Raw genomic sequence first — 19,738 nt, forward strand, 5'->3', positions numbered from 1 at the left:
GCATTTTACTTTTTTTAGTGCTATTTTGAGTGAAATTGTTTTGTTAATTTCATATTTGATTATTTATTGCTAGTGTGCAGCAATACAAGTAATTTTTGTGTTAATGTTGTATTCTATGACTTTGCTAACTTATTAATTCCAGTAGTATTTATTTGTCAGTTCTTTAGGATTGACTATATATTGGGTCATATCATCTGTCAATAAAGATAATTTTACTTCTTCCTTTCCAACTTGGATGCTTTTTAATTTTTTGGTCTTAATTCTTTTGGCTAGAACTTCAGCACAGTGCTTAAGTTGTGAAAACAGAGATCTTTGTTTTGTTTCTGATTTTAGGGGGAAAGCTTTCAGTTTTTTCACCATTGAGCATGTGTTAGCTGTTAGTTGCGACCTTATGGGCCCTGTAGCCCTCCAGGCTCCTCTGTCCGTGGGATTCTGCAGGCAGGAATACTAGAGTGTCTTTCCTTGCCCTCCTCCAGGGGATCTTCCCGCCCCAGGGTCAAACTCATGTTTCTTGCATTGCTGGTGGATTCTTTACTCACTGAGCCATCTGGGAAGCCCATGTCAGCTGTGAGTTTTTGTAATTAATGCTCTTTACCATGCCCTATTGAGGAAGTTCTGTTCCTGGTTTAGCAAGTGTTTTTCACAAAAGGATGTTGGATTTTGTCAGATGCTTCTTCTATATCAATCACAGGCTCACCGCCTCCCCTTCATTCTATTAATGTATTGTGTTACTTTAATTGATTTGCATATATCAAACCACCGTTGTATTCCTGGGCTAAATCCCACTTGGTTGTGGTATCTCATTCTCTTAATGTCCTGCTGTTTTCATCTTTCTAGTATTTCGTTAAGGATTTTTACATCTATTTTCATAAAGCATATCGGTCTGTAGATTGCTAGTGATATCATTATCTGTCTTTAGTATCAGGGTAGTATTGGCTTTATGTACATTAGGAAGTCTGCCTCCTCTTCAATTTTTTGGAATAATTTGAGGAGTAATCTTAATTCTTTAAAGTGTTGGGTAGAATGCACCAGTAAAGCCGTTTCTCCTGCACTTTTAGGATGTGTTGTAAGAGATTAACTTTGCTGTTACCATATGTTACTACTTTCCTCAGTCTTTAGATCTCTTACCTCAGCATAAAATTTTACTGAGGGAAACATTGATAAAATTGGGGGAAACTTTGATAAAATCATCGCCCCATTCTACCCCTTGGCTAATGCTAATACTCCTCCAGATTGTCAGGGTCATAAAAACAAGGGAAGATTCAAAAACTGTCACTGACCAAAGGACATTAGGGAGACATGACAACTAAAAGTAATGTGTCCTGGATGAGATCTTGGAACAGAAAAAGAATGTGAATGGAAAAGCTGGTGAAATGTGAGTCAGATCTGGAGTTTAGTTAAAAGTAATGTACTGATTTTCAGTTTCTTAATTTTGACATCATGTTACTATAAGATAACATTAGGGGAACCTGAACTGAGCGACGGGTATATGGGAATTCTCTTTGCTGTTTTCACAACTTTAAAACAAAAATAAACCTGTAATGATTCTGGGGCTTCCCTGGTGGTTCAGATGGTAAAGAAGCCACCTGCAGTGTGGGAGACCTGGGTTCGATCCCTGGGTTTGGAAGATCCCCTGGAGAAGGGAACAGTGACCCATTCCAGTATTCTTGCCTGGAGAATACCATGGACAGGGAGCCTGCCAAGCTACAGTCCATGGGGTCTCAAAGAGTCAGACACGACTGAGCGACTACACTTCATTCTAAGTAAATTTATTTTTAAAAATGCATTTATAGTTAGGTTGCAGTCAAAAATATACCTTGGGTCTTCTCAAGTTGAAGTCACAAGTCCATATTATTTGGTCACATTTGCAGTATTTCTCTTGTGTCTTTGGCTAGAAAACTGAAAATGTGGATTCTTTGTAGAAAAGAAGCATTTTAACTTTGTTTTGAAAATATTCTTTGGATTTAGGGTTAGCTCAGGTGACATGAATCACTGTCAACTATTAGAATTGCCTCAATTTGATTAAAAGATAAATGTTTAAATTTAGAGTGGTGGTGGTGGTTTAGTCTCTAAGTTGTGTCCCCCACTCTTGCAACCCCATGGACTGCAGCCTGGCAGGCTCCTCTGTCCATGGGATTCTCCAGGCAAGAATACTGGAGTGGGTTGCCATTTCCTTTTCCAGGGAATCTTCCTGGCCCAGGAATCGAACCCAGGTCTCCTGCACTGCAGGCAGATTCTTTACCGACTGAGCTATGAGGGAAGCCCAAAATTTAGAGGGTTGATGGTAAATGTATTTCTTTGGTTTTACATTAGATGCCTTTAGAAGAAAGAACAAATAATCCTAGATGAGCTAGTGATTTTTTTTGGACAAAGCTTTTTATAGAATGGTTGCTGTGTCTGTGAAAATATACATTTGCATGTCAGGATTTGACATTTTGATCCTAAGACTTGGCAAGAGAAGTAAACTATCTGAACATTTGGGTCTCATTTATCCCTTCTGGAATCACTTGTAAACCTCTTCCCCAAGTCGATGTCTCATATGGCTCCTCCAGAGCCTGTCTCACCTCCCTGTCCTGCACCCCTGGGCTCATCACTCAGCTCAGCAACTTTTTCTGCCTTTCTCCAGCCTGTTATTCTCCTTCCAGGAGCTGTGAGATAGATTAGGAAGCCTGAGGAACAAATTAGTTGATAATATTCCTTCCCAGCTTTCATGTTGGTAATGATAACCACTTCATTTCTTGATCTTTTGTTAAGAATTAACAGGAATGTGTTGCTTATCTTTCATAGAATTTTCCCCTGAAGACTTACAAGAACACAGTCTTTCTGGGAGTATTTGCTGTATTTTGTGTCTTAAAAAAAAGAGCAGCTTCACAGGTTTGGACCTCAAATCTAGATTTGGGATTCCCAGGTTTGGACCTCAGATCTAGATTTGGGATTATTGTACATAATAATGTACAGATACAGGTTGTAGAGTGTCCCTGTGAGACCTTTCATGAACTGAAATGACGTAAAGTGAAGCAGATGCCTTAGGACACGTCTTGCTAACGGATGCACAAAAATTGAGATAAAGCCCAGATGCTTGTAGCCACAGTTCAGAGCTGTAGTAGCTTATTGCTGAGTGTAGTTCGTATGAAAGGAGCTTGGTGGCGCCTTTCTCTGCTTGGAGTTGCAGCAGTGAGAATGGCTTGCTGCGAAACCAACACAATATCCTCTTCAGATTTCTTTGGGTTAGCAAAAACATACTAATATAGGTCTTTCATAAAAATTGTTCAGTTGCTAAGCCGTGTTTGACTCTCTGAGCTGAGAGAACCGCAGCATGCCAGGCTTCCCTGTCCTTCACTGTCTCCCCGAGTTTGCTCAGACTCGTGTCCATTGAGTCAGTGATGCCATAAAAATGATGTGGCATAAAGTGAACTTCTGAAAAGCAGGGATACATGTATGTGTGTTTCTGAGAGGAGAGAGAAACCATAGGTTTTGCCTGATTCTCAGGAATTCCTGCTCACAGAAAGGTTAAAAATCATGATTTTGATCCAGTTCCCAAAGTCTAGCAAACAGCTTGAGAAAGGTGAACAGACTTGTTCGTCAGACCTTTATGAATATCCAGGTCCCCAGTCCCAGATTTTGCACTGTACCACAAATAAAATTATCCAAGGGTTAAATTTCGCATACTTTTATCTTCCTTGTTTGTTCATCCTTTTTTTCCCTCCCTCCTCACTTTCCCTTTTGTAGAAAGTCCGTCAGGTTTATTTGCCTGTGTTCATTTGTGTGTTTGTTTTGCTTCTTCCTAGGTCAAGCCATGACTACAGTAGCGGTCCATGTGGACTCCAAAGCTGAGCTCACTACCCTGTTGGAGCAGTGGGAAAAGGAACATGGCAGTGGGCAGGACATGGTACCCATCCTTACCAGGTATGACCAATTCAGTGTTTTTTCTTTTAAAGGAAATTTGGGGATTTCCAGGTGGTCCAGTGGTTATTATTCAGGGCTTTCACTGCCAGGGGCACAGGCTCAGCACCTAGTTGGTGAACTGAGATCCTGCAAGCTGTGCAACGTGGCCAAAAAAGAAAAAAGAAACATGGGAGAATAGTGTAGAACATTATCATTTTGTGAATTCTAAATACATTTTTTTTCCCTGTCAGAACTAGTCTTTATGTCTCTGTCTTGAAGCTTTTAAAATTGCTTCCTTTTCCTCTCAGGCTCTTTTGTTGTCATGCTCTTTCCTAGGTTCTTCTCCTGCCAGTGTTTTAGCTCCAGAGTTTTGTTGGTGGTTCTTTTCTCTCTTCACGCTAGATATTTTACCTAGATAGTTTCACCTCTGTCCATGATTTAAAAAATTATTCTCAGTCTCTTTTTCTACCTCAGGCTCCTCTTTATAAAAATTTTAGACCCATTTCTCAGCTACTGGTGTATACATCCTTTTCTGGTTGTTCCACAGACACTTGAAACACACTGTGTCCAAAATAGAGCTTCTTATCATCATCCTGCCTCCGTCTTCATTCACAGCGTGTACTTTTGTACTCCCTGCCTTGGTGCAAATGGTTTTAAACTAAAATCTGAAAACCATCCTCCCTAGTGTATTCCTTTCCTAGCACAACCTAGTCACCAAAGCCCTGAGGATTTCTGCTTCCTCTTGTTCCCCTTCCCTGTCTCTTCATTAGGTATTGATCATATCTTGGCTGACTTATTAGGCAGTGTGCATTATCCCTGTCTCCAGTTTACCCCTCTTCTAATACAACATCCTCTTTGCTGAAAGATTTATCTTTCTCACACACAAATCTGATTGTCATACCTCAACTCGTAATTCTTTTCTGGCTCTCTTTTCCTACAAAATGAAATGTAAACTTTAGAGTGGCTTATAATGCTGTTTATAATTTGGCCCCTACTTCCTTTTTCTGCCTCATAGTGTTGTTCTTTTTTAGTGAGGAATAGTACCATGTTTTCCAGTGTCTGTTTGCCTTTATATTTGCTGTTTCTTTGGCTTGAAAAGCCTTTCTTTGGTATATCTGCCTGGCAAGCTCTAGTCCTTTCAGGAAGCAGTTCAAGAATCATGTCTCTAAATACCATATGATACCACTTATACATGAATTCTAAAATATGACACAATATGACCCAATGAACCTGTCTATGAAGCAGAAATGGAATCATGGACATAGAAAAACAGACTGGTGGTTGCTGAGGGGAGGGGAGTGAGTTGGGAGAGGGGTGGAATGGGAGGTTGGGGTTAGCAAATCTAGTCTTTTATATATAGAATAGATAAACAAAAAGGTCTTACTGTAGCACAGAGAATTATATTCAATATCATATGGTAAACCATAATGGAAAAGGATATTTAAAAATGGAATACATGTACAAATATGTATAACTGAATCACTTTGCTGTACAGTGGTAATTAACATTGTAAATCAACTATATTTTGATTAAAAAATCTTTCTCTCATTTTAATTACCACTTGTACTGTAATTATCATTTTACATGTGTCTCCTTACTAAACTCTAAGTTTTCTGAGGGCAGGTACTTCCCATTTTTATTGGTGTCTCCTCGTGTCTCTTCAGACAGTGAAGACTTGCCCTTTGCCTGGTACATAGTGAACTGTGTAGTACATGATTTTATTGAATGACTGTGTTGAGTAGAGAGAGTGAAAAATAGACTAGGGAGGGATACCCATGATTTTTGTTAACAGGAAGCCTTTGAAACAACAGGCTCTTTAATATCTAATCTTTGATATAACAGAAAAAAAATTTTGTTTATGCAATGATCTATTCTCTAGAGATAAAGAGAACTATGGTCTTATGAAAGGTTAAACAGGGATAAATGCTTTGTTCATAACTGCTCTTGATAGATGCGAAACATGTGAAAGTACAGTTTTTTATTTTAGGGAAAGGATTTTTGCTGACTGGTGGAAAGTGGATTTTCATTTGTAGAGGCATTGGAGATTAAGAATTACTAATCACAAGCTACTTGAAATGTAGCCATATGAATTAAAGAATCTTAAATATTGTGCATTTAACATGCGGATTATTGATTGGTGTAATTTTGAAAGGAAAGAGTGATAAATGGTACTGTTCATGGTAGACTCACTACATTTCTCAAAAAATGTTTTTTAATGTTTTATTTTTGGGGATTCCCTGGTGATCCAGTAGTTAGGACTCAGCACTTCCACTGCCAAGGGCCCAGGTTCAATACCTGGTTGGGGAACTAAGATCCTGCATGCTGTGTGGTGAGGCCAAAAACAAGTAACTGTATTTTCAGGATTATTTCATATTATTTATCATATTTGACCCTGAACTTTGTCATTATACTGTGGTATTCAGCAGAACCCTATGTTCAAGGAGATAACTATCTGGGAGGCAACTAAATGGATCTAAAAAAAAAGTGGGTAGTGGTACAGAATAGTATGTAGTGAAGTGCTAGATTGGGCAGATGGTTTGTGAATATTCTGGGGGTTAGAAAAATGGAAAGAATTTGAATAAGCCTGTTTCTTCTATTCACTCAAGTGTTTGAGGACCTTTTGTTTATCAGGACAGCTTCTTCATTTGTTAGTAAAAGTATCACTGACAGCCACATTGTTAAAAGGTAGCCATCCTCTGAGCTACTTGAAAAAGACTGCCTGTATAGCCAGGCAGTAGAAAGCTAAGGTTTGGGTACTGGGTTTTCACTCCAAATCCAGTGGGCTTTCCAATATAGTATGTGGTAAAGGTACCTTGGAACAGGGGCTTGAAAGTTGTTAGAATATATATTGATGAAAAGCAAAGAAGACAAGGTTTTCTAGGAAAAGTGAAAATGTGCCTGAAAAGGGTATCTATCTAGGGGAGAATGAACGGCATGTTTCTGTGGGAGGGAGGAAATGGGCTCCACCAGAGTGCAGGGTGAATATATGTTAGGAATGGAAGCTAAAATTACATGGAGCAAGATCGTAAAAAGTATCTTCAAGGCTAGACTGAGAATTTAAAGATGCAGTAGGATGAGTTAAAAGTATGTTTTAGATGGGGCAGAATGCCTACCGTCCTCCAGACTGTGGGTCTGTTAGTTCACTGGTCATTTCCTACAGTATTTTCTGTAAGAGGTTACAGAAAAACCCGAATGAACATTTTGGCCAGTGCAGTAATTTATAGTTGACCCATGGTTGCTTTAATCTGTGAATGTGGAGGGCCAACTGTACTCTGCCATTTTTATGTAAAGGACTTGACAGAGGATTTGAGTGTCCCTGGGAGGTCCTGGAACCAATTCCTTACAGATGCCAAGCTATGACTGTGTGTTGTATAATGCTCTGATAGAATCTTTACTTGTAAAACCACCACCTAGATCAAGTTATAGAACTTGAGAACTACCTCCAGAAGGCTCCCTCCTGCTGCATCACATCAGTATTTGCCTTAGATTAACTGGTTTTCTATTTTTTTTAAATAATAATTTTATTTATTTATTTTTGGCTGTGCTGGGTCTTCATTGCAGCGTGTGAGCTTCGCTTGGGTTGCACCAGGTCTAGGGCGCATGGGCTCAGTAATTGCAGCTCCCAGGCTCAATAATTGTGGCGCATGGACTTACAGTTGCTCCAAGTCTTCTGGGACCTTGTGGGTTCTTCCTGGATCAGGGATGAACCCATGTCTCCTGCATTTGCAGGTGAATCCTTTACCACTAAGCCATTGAAGGAGCCCCATTTGTTCTTTTTTTTCCCCCTAATTTGTTTATTTTTAATTGGAGGATAGTTGCTTTACAATATTGTATTGTTTTTTGCCATATATCCACATGAATCAGCCATAAGTATACATATGTCCCCTCCCTCATGAACCCTCCCTTTGTTTTTGATTCCCAGTTTTCATAGGAACAACACCTAAGTAGTTCTGATGTCAAGCTCTGTTCTAAGCAGAGTACATATATATCAACTTAAACCTCAGGGAAACTCTAAGATAGACACTGTTATCCTCATATTACAGGTTAGGCACAGAGAGGGTAAGTAATTTGAAAAAAGTCAGAAACAGTAGAAGAGGTCTGAAGTCTGCTGTTTTGAGAGTAGCGAGTCCAAAACAGTATGGTCTGGACATTTCTGGTCAAGACTTAAAGAAATGATTGAAGTCAGGAGATATTTTCTTAGGTAGAGCTAATAAGAATTACTGCAATGGGGAATGGGAGAAAAAGGAAGGATTTAAGGATGTCTCCTGGGTTTTTGGCTTCTGAGGGGATAGTAGTGCTGTTTTTTGAGACAGGAGAGGTGGAGAGAAGAATGAATTTGGGAGTGGAAATTGTTTTATGAGATGGTTGGTTAGATCTTTATGTTTGTCAGGACAACACCCTCTTTCTAATTTTTTGCTTTTATTTTGTACCTTGACGGTTGCGTTGACTATTGTAGGTGGTGGTACATCTTTTTTTTGTATGCTTGTTTAGCATTGACCTTGTCTTCCCTTTGTATTAGGATGTCTGAATTGATTGAAAAAGAAACTGAAGAATATCGTAAGGGGGATCCAGACCCATTTGATGATCGGCATCCTGGTGAGATCTGTGTTTTCTTAATTCTGGTTCTAATTTTCTTACAAAAGAAAACTGCTTACTATAAGGACTATTTTTCAGTTGAAATAGAATTTCTTAAAATATCGCTCAAGATGGGGGCAGCAAGAAAAAATACATTCCTGGAAAAATGGAAATATTTTTAATATTTATCAAGTACTTAAAGGAATTAGATTATATGGATATACCTTATTAGTTGAAATGATTACAAAGATTAAAAAGGAAAACAAATGTTCTCTCTTTTTGACTTTTGAACCAGAAGATGTTATACTCTGTGTGCATTCTTTTTTCTAACAACAATAATTATCCTTTTACTACTGGGGATATGTGGTTGAGAATGCATTTAATGCCTTTTAGTTATGAAATTGATACTTGGAACCTTGAATAATAAATGGACTTCTTGGTGTCTACTTCAATGTTCCAATAGCTAAAATATGCTACCTCAGGTTAACGTGGTTTTCTTTGGGTCAGTGAGCCATGAAGACCCAGCCTGGTTTGGCATGGAATTTGCTACAGTACAGAACTATGTGGGACTTGAGACTGCCATTTTATGTCCGAAGGCAGATTACCAGGGGCACAACTTAAGTCATATAAATTTTCTCTTTATAAAACCAGAAGCAGTTCTTTTTGGAGAGAAGAGACAGATCTTGTAACTGGAGAGACAGTGAGAATGAGTGGAACTTAATAAAAATAAGAACATTGTATATTTACCTGAATGTACCAGTGTTATACTTCTGTTTCTTAGACTTTTATTCCCAAATGTAAGTAAGCTAGGCATTTCAGATTGAGTGTCTAGTTATTATGTGATGTTACCTGCTGCTCTTGTCCTAGATATCCCCACTTGTGACTTTGAGAACTATTTGCTTAATGAACTCACATCTTCAGTAAGGCAGTAAGAGCAAGAAAAAGTGGGAGAGTGAAAATAAATTAATTCATGGGATTGTGAAAAGAATTAAAAGAGATGATCATGCTTAGTGACATTGCCTTGGAAAGGATGAAATGGTAACAAGGAAGAAGGGAGAGAAGAATGCCTTTTTTCAGTAGAGATTTAAAAACAATTTATTTCCTCTCTGTCTCTTATATTAAAACATATTTGTCACTAGGCATAATTTCTTTGAAAAAGAATAAGGGTCTTAGTTTCATAATTTATAAACAGAAAGTTAGGTAATCTGAGGTCTACATTTGTTTTTCTGATGCCATTCTCTAACTTCTGTTTTGTGAAGTACTTTGGGGTATTAATTACAGGTTGGTAAAAACTTTTTATCAGCAACTTATATCTTCATCTGAAACTGTATCCTTTGACTAAACTTGACACTCTAAAAGGAAAATTAAATAAAATAGATGATACCTGTTTTAAAAGCAAACCAATAATTTTCCCAACGATTAGCAAATTCTTTCATTTTTAGGCTGTGTATTGAGTAAATCCTAGATTTCTGGCCTCCTTTGTATTTCTAGGAGCTCAGAAGTTAAGATGACCAAGTTCACTTTATCTTTAGCATTGGTGATTGCTTGGTGGGACTCCCTTCTCCCTCAAACCTGGCCTGTTGTTACAGGTTTGAGGATGTACTGCTGCTGCTGTTGGCATTATAGTTGAGAGACTGGGCTTGGAGCCTGTTTTCACTCCAGGCCACCCATCATGAGAAGCTATGCTTCCTTCTTTTTTCTCTTTGGGACGTCAGGCGTTTTCATTCTCTTAGGATCCTTTATGATTCTTCCATAGACCTTGTGTACTCTGAGTGACGCTACTCTGGGTCTTGTGCTCATTTGTTTAATTTGGCCTTGATGTGTAGACAGTATACTGGGAGATGGGAAGGTTAGAAAGCAGTGTTTGAAGTTTTTGTCATTTTTAGTTTTAAAGAATGCTTCTTATGAGATCTAGTTCATCAAGAGAATCTTTTCTTCGTTTCTGTTAATTTTTGCTGGCCTTTTAATGGTACTTAAAACCACCCTGGTTCCTTTCCAGAGGTCTGAGTTGCTTAACTGGGATGACTTACTCATTCCTTTGCTCCTCCCCTCTTCTTTCGGCAGGTCGAGCTGATCCAGAGTGTATGCTGGGCCATTTGCTGAGAATACTCTTCAAGAATGATGATTTCATGAATGCAGTAGGTTTCCTTCTTACTTTTCTCCAGAGATTATCATCAACAGATGCTTTACCTTTATTTTTCTGTAAATTGTCTACTTTATCCTGAGGCCTTGACAAAGTTGGGAATAGAGTGCATAGATTTTTTAATCTGGTATTGGTTCAATACCAGACTAAAAGAAGACTAATTATGGACTTCTTTATTACCAAAGTCCTGGCTGTGGCCAGGGTATTTTCTCTTTGGTGTTCAGTTGCATATTGATGAGGGTTCCCCAGGCATCTATGCTCATACTGGAGTGAGATGATTTTGAATTTGGAAATATAGAAGTTCTCTTGGATTCCTGAATAGAAAAATTAAGAGTGATGTGTGCAGCATGCTTCTGCACTGACACTGTGGGTGTGCACACTGTATGTGTGCATGCTGTGCACTGGACAAGTGGAGGGAGGAAAGGAAGAAAAGGAAGTTAAATAACCTGAGTTATTTCACTCAGGTCTGTTGAGTAAATGACGGGGAAAAAGTATGTATTACAGCCCCTAAACATAGTAATAATTCATAGTAATAATTACGTTTGTTTTTGGAGGCAAATAGCATGGTACTTGAGAGCATGGGCTTTGGGGTCCATGTTTGGGGTTTAAATGCAGCTCTACTCTTCTTTGACATTTTGATCTTTGGGCAGCTTAAGCCTCTCCAAGCTTTATTTCCCTAATCTATAAAATGGGGATGGTAGTGATTAACCTTAAAATATTTTTGTAATCCTTGAATGAAATTAAGTCTGAAAAGTGCTTGGTGTAGAACCTGGCACATGAGGGCTCAGTAGTTACTATCTATCTTAATTCTCAGTTTTACTTCTCTTTCACTGGTAGCTCTCCTCTGCTTCACATCACTTCCAGCTTACCTTCTAATCCCCACATGGATATTTCCCAAAGGCACCTTGAGTTCTGCATGTCTAATTGCTTGCCCCGTAGTCTGTTTCTCTTATTCTCTAGCTCAGTAATGGTGTCCTTTCCTAACCAGCTAGAAGTTCCTTTATTCCTCTAGCGTGTGTGCATGCTCAGTCATGTCTGACTCATCTTTGTGACCCCATGGACTGTAGCCCACTGGGCTCTTCTGTCCATGGGATTTTTCCCAGCAAGAATACTGGAGCAGGTTGCCATTTCCTCCTCCAGGGGATTTTCCCGACCCAGAAATCGAACCTGCATCTCTTGAGTCTCCTGCATTGGCATCTCCTGATTCTTTACCACTGGCGCCACCGGGAAAGCCCCCTTTATTCCTCTAAGCTCTCTTATTCAGTGAAGTTAACAGCTCTTATGGATCCCTACCCCTTAGCCTTCACAAATCCCTCGACTTCTTTCTGCCCTTGTTCCCAGACCTTAGGCTAACCACCACCATATCTCTGTTGGTACTGCAATAGCCTCTTAATTGGTTTCTCTTCTTATCTTGTCTTCCTCCAACCCATTCTTTATCAAATGCAAAAAGTGATCATGGCACTCACTGTCTTGCTTAAAATGCATTAGTGGTTTCCCATTGCTCTCACGATGAACTTTAAATTTCTTATTTTGGTTTATAAACCTGTTTGTCACTGCCTTTGTTCTTTCAATTTTTAGTTCTTGCTCTTTGCCTCCTTTCCTTTTCACCCCTCGTTAGCTGTTCCTCCTTGTCCTTCATGTTCTTGCTGGAGCCCCTTCCTCTCTGCAGCCTTTTCTGATTCCTTTGCAAGGTTTATGATCTCCTCCAGGCTTCTGTGGCATCCTGTGCTTATGATACTTGTTTTTCCCAGCTGTCACCTTTTTTGGATTATGAACCTTTTGTTGATGGGACTATGTCTTATCCACTATTGTATATCCAGTAACAGAACACGGTGCCACTTAGACATCCAGTGTTTTTTTATCTGATGAGAGCCAAAAAGAAAGCATTATTAATATATAAAATATAAAACTCAAAGTTTTTTCATTAATCATTGTCAAGAATCAGGGAGGGGTGAGGGGAGGCTTGTCTTGCCCTGTTTTATCTTTATAAAAAAGTATAAGGATGGGAGGTGATTTTTTTGTGATAACTCTTGAGTTTTAATTTCTGTGGTTGCTGAGTTGTTGTTTGAAGGGAATTTGACTTTAAAGTGACAGAAGAACTTGTTATGGTATCATGGCATAGCAGGATCATAATTATTTCCAGTAATTACAGGCTTAGTTAGTAATGTTAGGTATAGTCTTACAGTCTTTAATATTCTTTAGGCAAGCTATGGGAATATGGTATGGATTTATTAGACTTCATTAATTTGATTGGGTTGAATTTCAGATGAAAAGTATCGCTCTTCTTTACAGCTGGTGAATGCATATGTGATGACAAGCCGAGAGCCCCCTTTAAACACTGCAGCTTGCAGACTCCTACTGGACATCATGCCCGGGCTGGAAACTGCTGTTGTCTTTCAAGAAAAGGTACTTACTAAAAAGAAAAGTCATCGTTTCATTAAATTTTCAAAAAATGTTTATTTATTGGTTGCATCAGGTCTTAGTTATGGTACCTGGTGCGTGGGGTCCCTATTGCGTCTTGTGGGATCTTCTGTTGCAGCGCACAAGCTCTCTAGTTGTGGCTGGTGAGCTCCGTAGTTGTGACTCGCGGGCTTAGTTGCTCTGCAGCATGTGGAATCTTAGTTTCCTGTCTGTGTGTGTGTGGTAGTTGCTCAGTTGTGTCGGACTCTTTGCCACTGCATGAACTGTAGCCTGCTAGGTTCCTCTGTCGATGGAGTTCTCCAGGCAAGAATACTGGAATGGGGATCCATTCCCTTCTCCAGAGGATCTTCTCAACCCAGGGATTGAACCTGGGTTTCCTGCATTGCAGGCAGATTCTTTCCTGCTTGAGCCACCACAAAGCCCCTTAGTTTCCTGACCAGGGATCAAACCTGCATCCCCTGCATTGCTTGGTGGGTTCTTAACTACTGCACCACCAGGGGAAAGTCCCATCATTTTATTATTTAATTGAATGGTGCTCTGTTTGATTTTTCTTTATTAAAATAATTGTTAACAGTTTTTTCTTATTATATTTTATTATAATAGCAATCTATATTATAAAAACTTAAGAAAACAAGAAAAAATTAAAGTAACTATTTAGTACTTAAATAGTATTTGCTACTTGTGTGTACAGTATTTTTAAAATCTTAAGATCATGTTTTTAGAATGGATTTTTGATCCTATCCAAACTCTTATTTTTTTTTTAGTTGAAAAAATTTAATTGTTTCTTTACAATGTTATGTTTCTGTTGTACAGCAAGATAAATCAGTTATGTGTATGCATATAGCCACCCTTTTTTATTTAGGTCTCCACAGAGCATTGAGTAGAGCTCCCTGTGCGATACAGTAGGTTCTCATTAGTTACCTATATTATATATAGTAATATGTCATATAGTATATATGTCAATCCCAGTCTCCCATTTCATCCCACCTTCCCCTTTCCTCCTTGGTAACCGTAAGTTTGTTTTCCACATCTGTAATTTGTGACTGTGTTTCTGCTTTGCAGATAAGTTCATCTGTAACATTTTTCTAGATTCCGCATATAAGCTATATTATCCTTATCTTTCTCATACTGACTTACTTCACTCTGTATGCCAGTCTCTAGGTCCATTCATGTTGCTGCAAATGGCATTATTTTAGTCCTTTTTATTACTGAGTTATGTTTTGTTGTATACTTGTACCACATCTTCTTTATTCCTCTGTTGATGAATGTTGAGGTTGCTTCCATGTCCTGGCTGTTGTAAATAGTGCCGCATTGCAGTGTGGGCATCCTTTTGAATTACGGTTTTCTCTGGTTATATATCCAGGAGTGGGATTGCTGGCTCATATGGTAGCTCTATTTCTAGGTTTTTCAGCAACCTCCATATTCCATAGTAGCTGTACCAATTTACATTTCTACCAACAATGTAGGAGATTTCCCTTTTCTCCACACCCTCACCAGCATTTATACTTTATGGATTTTTTGATGATGGCTGTTCAGACCAGTGTGAGGTGATACCTCGTTGTAGGTTTTAAAACATATCTTTTTTTATTTACTTATTTTTTTGGCTGTGCTGGGTCTTAGTTGTGGCATGAGGAATCTTCAGTCTTAAGTTGCGACATGTGGGCTCTGTGGTTCTGAGTTGTTTGAAGGGAATTTGACTTTAAAGTGGCAGAAGAACTTATGTGGTATCATCATGGTGTAGCAGGATCATAATTATTTCTAGCAATTATTGGTTTAGTTAGTAATGTTAGGTACAGTCTTACAGTCTTCTCCTCTTGCCTTCAGTCTTTCCCAGCATCAGGGTCTTTTCCAGTGAGTCAGCTCTTCCCATCAGGTGGTCCAAGTATTAGAGCTTCAGCTTCCGTATCAGTGCTTCCAATGAATATTCAGGATTAATTTTCTTTAGGATTGACTGGTTTGATCTCCTTGCCATCCAAAGGACTCTCAAGACTCTTCTCCAACACCACAGTTCAAAAGCATCAATTCTTCAGTGCTCAGCCTTCTTTACGGTCCAACTCTCACATCCGTACATAAATACTTGAAAAGCCATAGGTTTGACTATAATATGGACCTTTGTCAGCAAAGTAATGTTTATGCTTTTAAATAAGCTGTCTATGTTTGTTACAACTTTTCTTCCAAGGAGCAAGCGTCTTTTAATTTCATGGCTGCAGTCACTGTCAGCAGACATCAGGAGCCCAGGAAAATAAAATCTGTCACTGTTTATACTTTTTCCCCATCTATTTGCCATGAAGTGATGAGACTGATGGGACCAGATGTCATGATCTTAGTTTTTTGAATGTTGAGATTTAAGCCAGCTTTTTCACTCTCCTCTTTGACCCTCTCAAGACTCTTCAGTTCCTCTTTGCTTTCTGCCATTGGGGTGGTGTCATCTGTGTACCTGAGGTTATTGCAACTTGTGCTTTTTCTAGCCCGACATTTCGCATGATGTACTCTGATGTACTCTGCATGTAAGTTAAATAAACAGGGTGACAATATACAGCCTTGATGTACTCCTTTCCTAATTTGGAACCAGTCTTTGTTCCATGTCTGGTTCTAACTGTTGCTTCTTGACCTGCATGCAGGTTTCTCAGGAGGCAGGTAAGGTGGACTGACTGGTATTTGCATCTCTTTAAGAATTTTCCATGGTTTGTTGTAGAGAAGGAACTGACAACCCACTCCAGTGTTCTTGCCTTGGGAATCCCTGAAACGGGGGAGCCTGGTGGGCTGCCATCTATGGGGTCGAGTTGGACACGACTGAAGCCACTTAGCAACAGCAGCAGAAGCATGGTTTGTTGTGATCCACACAGTCAAAGGTTTTAGCGGTGTCAGTGAGACAGAAGTACATGTTTTTCTGGAATTCCCTTGCTTTCTCTATGATCCAATGTATGTTGGCAATTTGATGCCTTTTCTAAATCTGGCTTGTACATCTGGAAGTTCTTCATTCATGTACTGTTGAAGCCTCGCTTGGAGAATTTGGAGCATTTCTTTGCTAGCATGTGAAATGAATGCGATTGTGTGGTAGTTTGAACATTCCTTGGCATTCCCCTTTTTTGGGATTGGAATGAAAACTGACCTTTTCCAGTCCTGTGGCCACTGCTGAATTTTCCAAATCTGCTGGCATCTTGAGTGGAGCACTTTCACAGCATCATCTTTTAGGATTTGAAATAGCTCAGCTGGAATTCCATCACCTCCACCAGCTTTGTTAGTAGTAATGCTTCCTGTGGCCCACTTGACTTCATTCTCCAGGATGTCTGGCTCTAGGTGGGTGATTACACCATCTTGGTTATCAGGGTCATTAATACCTTTTTGTATAGCTCTGTGTATTCTTGCCACCTTTTCTTAATAGCTTCTGCTTCTGTTTTATCTATACCATTTCTGTCCATCTTTGCATGAAATTTTCCCTTGGTATCTCTAATTTTCTTGAGGAGATCTCGAGTCTTTCCCAGTCTCTTATTTTCCTTTATTTCTTTGCATTGTTCACTTAAAAAGGTTTTCTTATCTTTCCTTGCTATTCTTTGGAACTCTGCATTCAGTTTGGTATATTTTTCCTTTTCTCCTTTGTCTTTTGCTTCTCTTCTTTTCTCAGCTCTTTGTAAGGCCTCCTCAGACAACCATTTTGTCTTGGCTACATTTCTTTTTCTTGGGGATGGTTTTAGTCACCACCTCCTATACAATATTAGGAACCTCCGTCCATAGTTCTTCAGGCACTCTGTGTCAGATTAATCCCTGGAATCTATTTGTAACTTCTATTCTCAGTGAACTCTGGAAGTTGGTGATGGACAGGGAGGCCTGGCGTGCTGCGATTCATGGGGTCGCAAAGAGTTGGACATGACTGAGCGACTGATCTGATTTGATCTGATCTGACTATATAATCCTAAGGGATTTGATTTAGGTCATACTTGAATGGCCTAGTGATTTTCCCTACTTGCTTCTATTTGAGCCTGAATTTTGCATTAAGGAGCTCATGGTCTGAGCCACAGTCAGCTCCACGTCTTGATTTTGCTGACTGTATAGAGCTCCATTTTCAGCTGCAAAGAATATAATCAGTCTGATTTCTGTATTGACCATCTGGTGATGTCCATATGTAGACATATGGTGTTGTTGGAAGAGGGTGTTTGCTATGAACAGTGTGTTCTCTTGGCAAAACTCTGTTAGCTTTTGCCCTGCTTCATTTTGTGCTCCAAGGTCAAACTTGCCTTTTACTCCAGGTATCTCTTGACTTCCTACTTTTGCATTCCAGTCCCCTATGATGAAAAGGACATCTTTTTTTGGGTGTTAGTTCTAGAGGGTCTTATAGGTCATCATAGAACCGTTCAACTTCAGCTTCATTGGCGTTAGTGGTTGGGGCAGAGACTTGGATTATTGAATGGTTTGCCTTGGAAATGAACAGAGATCTTTCTGTCATTCTTGAGATTGCACCCAAGTACTGCATTTTGGACTCTCTTGTTGACTATGAGGGCTACTCCATTTCTTCTAAGGGATTCTTGCTTACAGTAGGTATAATGGTCATCTGAATTAAATCCACCCATTCTCATCCATTTTAGTTCACTGATTACTAAAATGTCGATGTTCACTCTTGCCATCCTGTTTGACCACTTCCAATTTACCTTGATTCATGGGCCTGACATTCCAGGTTCCTATGCAATATTGCTCTTCATAGCATTGAACTTTTCTCTCACCACCAGACACATCCACAACTGGGCGTCGTTTCCGCTTTGGTTCAGCTTCCTCATTCCTTCTGGAGCTATTTCTCCGTTCTTCTCCAGTAGCATATTGGACACCTGCTCACCTGCTGGAGTGTTCATCTTTCAGTGTCATATCTTTTTGCCTTTTCATACTTTTCATGGGGTTCTCAAGACAATGATGCTGAAGTGGTTTGCCATTTTTTTCTCTGGTGGACCACGTTTTGTTAGAACTCCCCACCTTGACCCGTTCGTCTTGGGTGGCTCATAGTTTGACTGACAAGGCTGTGAGCCATGTGATCATTTTGGTTAGTTTTCTGTGATTGTGGTTTTCATTCTGTCTGTGCTCTGATGGATGAGGATAAGAGGCTTGTGCAAACTTCTCATAGGAGGGACCGGCTGTGGGGAACACAGGGTCTTGTTCTGGTGGGCAGGGCCATGCTCAGTAAATCTTTAGTCCAATTTCCTGCTTATGGATGGGGCTGTGTTCTCTCCCTGTAGTTTGGCCTGTGGCAGCCCAGTCCTAGAGTTTGGGGGGCAGTAATTTTACATTCGGTTCAGTTGCTCAGTTGTGTCCAGCTCTTTGTGACCCCATGGACTGCAGCACACCAAGGCCTCCATGTCCATCACCAACTCCTGGAGTTTACTCAAACTCATGTCCATCGAGTTGGTGATGCCATCCAACCATCTCATCCTCTGTCATTCCCTTCTCCTCCTGCCTTAAGTGTTTCCCTGCAGCAGGATCTTTTCCAGTGAGTCAGTTCTTTGCATCAGGTGGCCAAAGTATTGGAGTTTCAGCTTCAGCATCAGTCCTTCCAATGAATATAGAGGACTGATTTCCTTTACGATTGACTGGTTTGATCTCTTTGCAGTCCAAGAGACTCTCAAGAGTCTTCTCCAACACTACAGTTCAGAAGCATCAGTTCTTCGGCACTCAGCTTTCTTTATAGTCTAACTCTCACATCCATGCTTGACTACTCGAAAAACCATAGCTTTGACTAGACGGACCTTTGTGGGCAAAGTAATGTCTCTGCTTTTTAATATGCTGTCTAGGTTGGTCATAACTTTTCTTCGAAGGAGCAAGCATCTTTTAATTTCATGGCTTCAGTCACCATCTGCAGTGATTTTGGAGCCCCCCAATATAAAGTCTGCCACTGTTTCCACTGTTTCCCCATCTATTTGCCATGAAGTGATGGAACCAGATGCCATGATCTTAATTTTACATTGGAACCCATATATTATATGTGTGAAGAGTTTTCTTGAACATTGTTTACCTGTTTGGGCAATGTGTCCTTATAGTTTTGTTTTATTTATTTATTTATTTATTTATTTATTATTATTATTTTTAATACTAAAAATTTATTTGTGTTTACATATACTGGCCAGAAGCATTTGTAAATGAAAACTTTAAAAATCATTTATAAATACTACAAAAAATACACATACTTGAAAAATGATTCTAGTAAAAGATGTGAAAGACTCACATACTGAAAGTAATGGAACATTTAGAGAAACTAAAGAATTCTTATTACTAGAGAGTTCAATAAAGGCTCAATATTGTTAAAATGTCAAATAGCCCAAAGTTGAAATATAAATTCAATGCAGTTGCAGTCAACTTCTCAGCAAGTCTTTGTGTTGTAGGTTGAACTTATCACATAATTTACACAAAAATGTAAAAGTCCTAGAAAAGTTAAGTCAGTCTTTAAAAATGCAGTTCTGAGAGGTCTTACACTCCTAATTTCAGGAAATTGTAAGGTTCATTAATTAAGGAAGGAGTTAGTTGCACAATGTTAGGCAAATATATCAGTTGAGAAAAGAACACCTAGAAATATATCCACACCCACAGAGTAACCTGATTTAGTCACCTTATTAGTAGAGGAGAGGATAGGCTTCTTTATAAGTTATGCCCGAATGACTGGTTAACCACATGAAAAAATTATGAACCTTGAGACTTATCGCATACCTTACTCAAAAATTAATTTGAGTTTGATCT

The 19,738-nt window shown here is 39.3% G+C and overlaps 1 protein-coding gene across 10 annotated transcripts in view; it reads left to right on the forward strand.

Annotated features, from left to right (window-relative positions):
• The window catches only part of DCAF1 (DDB1 and CUL4 associated factor 1), a 101,165-nt gene that overhangs the window by 12,043 nt on the left and 69,384 nt on the right, over window positions 1-19,738 (forward strand). For 9 of the 10 annotated variants that reach the window (XM_044933911.2, XM_044933908.2, XM_044933909.2 and 6 more), the window contains 4 exons: window positions 3,789-3,906; window positions 8,405-8,481; window positions 10,525-10,598; window positions 12,896-13,009. In XM_044933911.2, coding sequence (XP_044789846.1) covers window positions 3,797-3,906; window positions 8,405-8,481; window positions 10,525-10,598; window positions 12,896-13,009 — 375 coding nt within the window. In that variant the 5' untranslated portion in view covers window positions 3,789-3,796. Of the gene's footprint in view, window positions 1-3,788; window positions 3,907-8,404; window positions 8,482-10,524; window positions 10,599-12,895; window positions 13,010-19,738 lie in introns of those variants that run through there. The other variant, XM_044933917.2, reaches the window with a different exon arrangement.

This window comes from Bubalus bubalis, chromosome 21 (genome assembly GCF_019923935.1).
Source record: "Bubalus bubalis isolate 160015118507 breed Murrah chromosome 21, NDDB_SH_1, whole genome shotgun sequence".
Classification (NCBI taxonomy): Eukaryota; Metazoa; Chordata; class Mammalia; order Artiodactyla; family Bovidae; genus Bubalus; species Bubalus bubalis.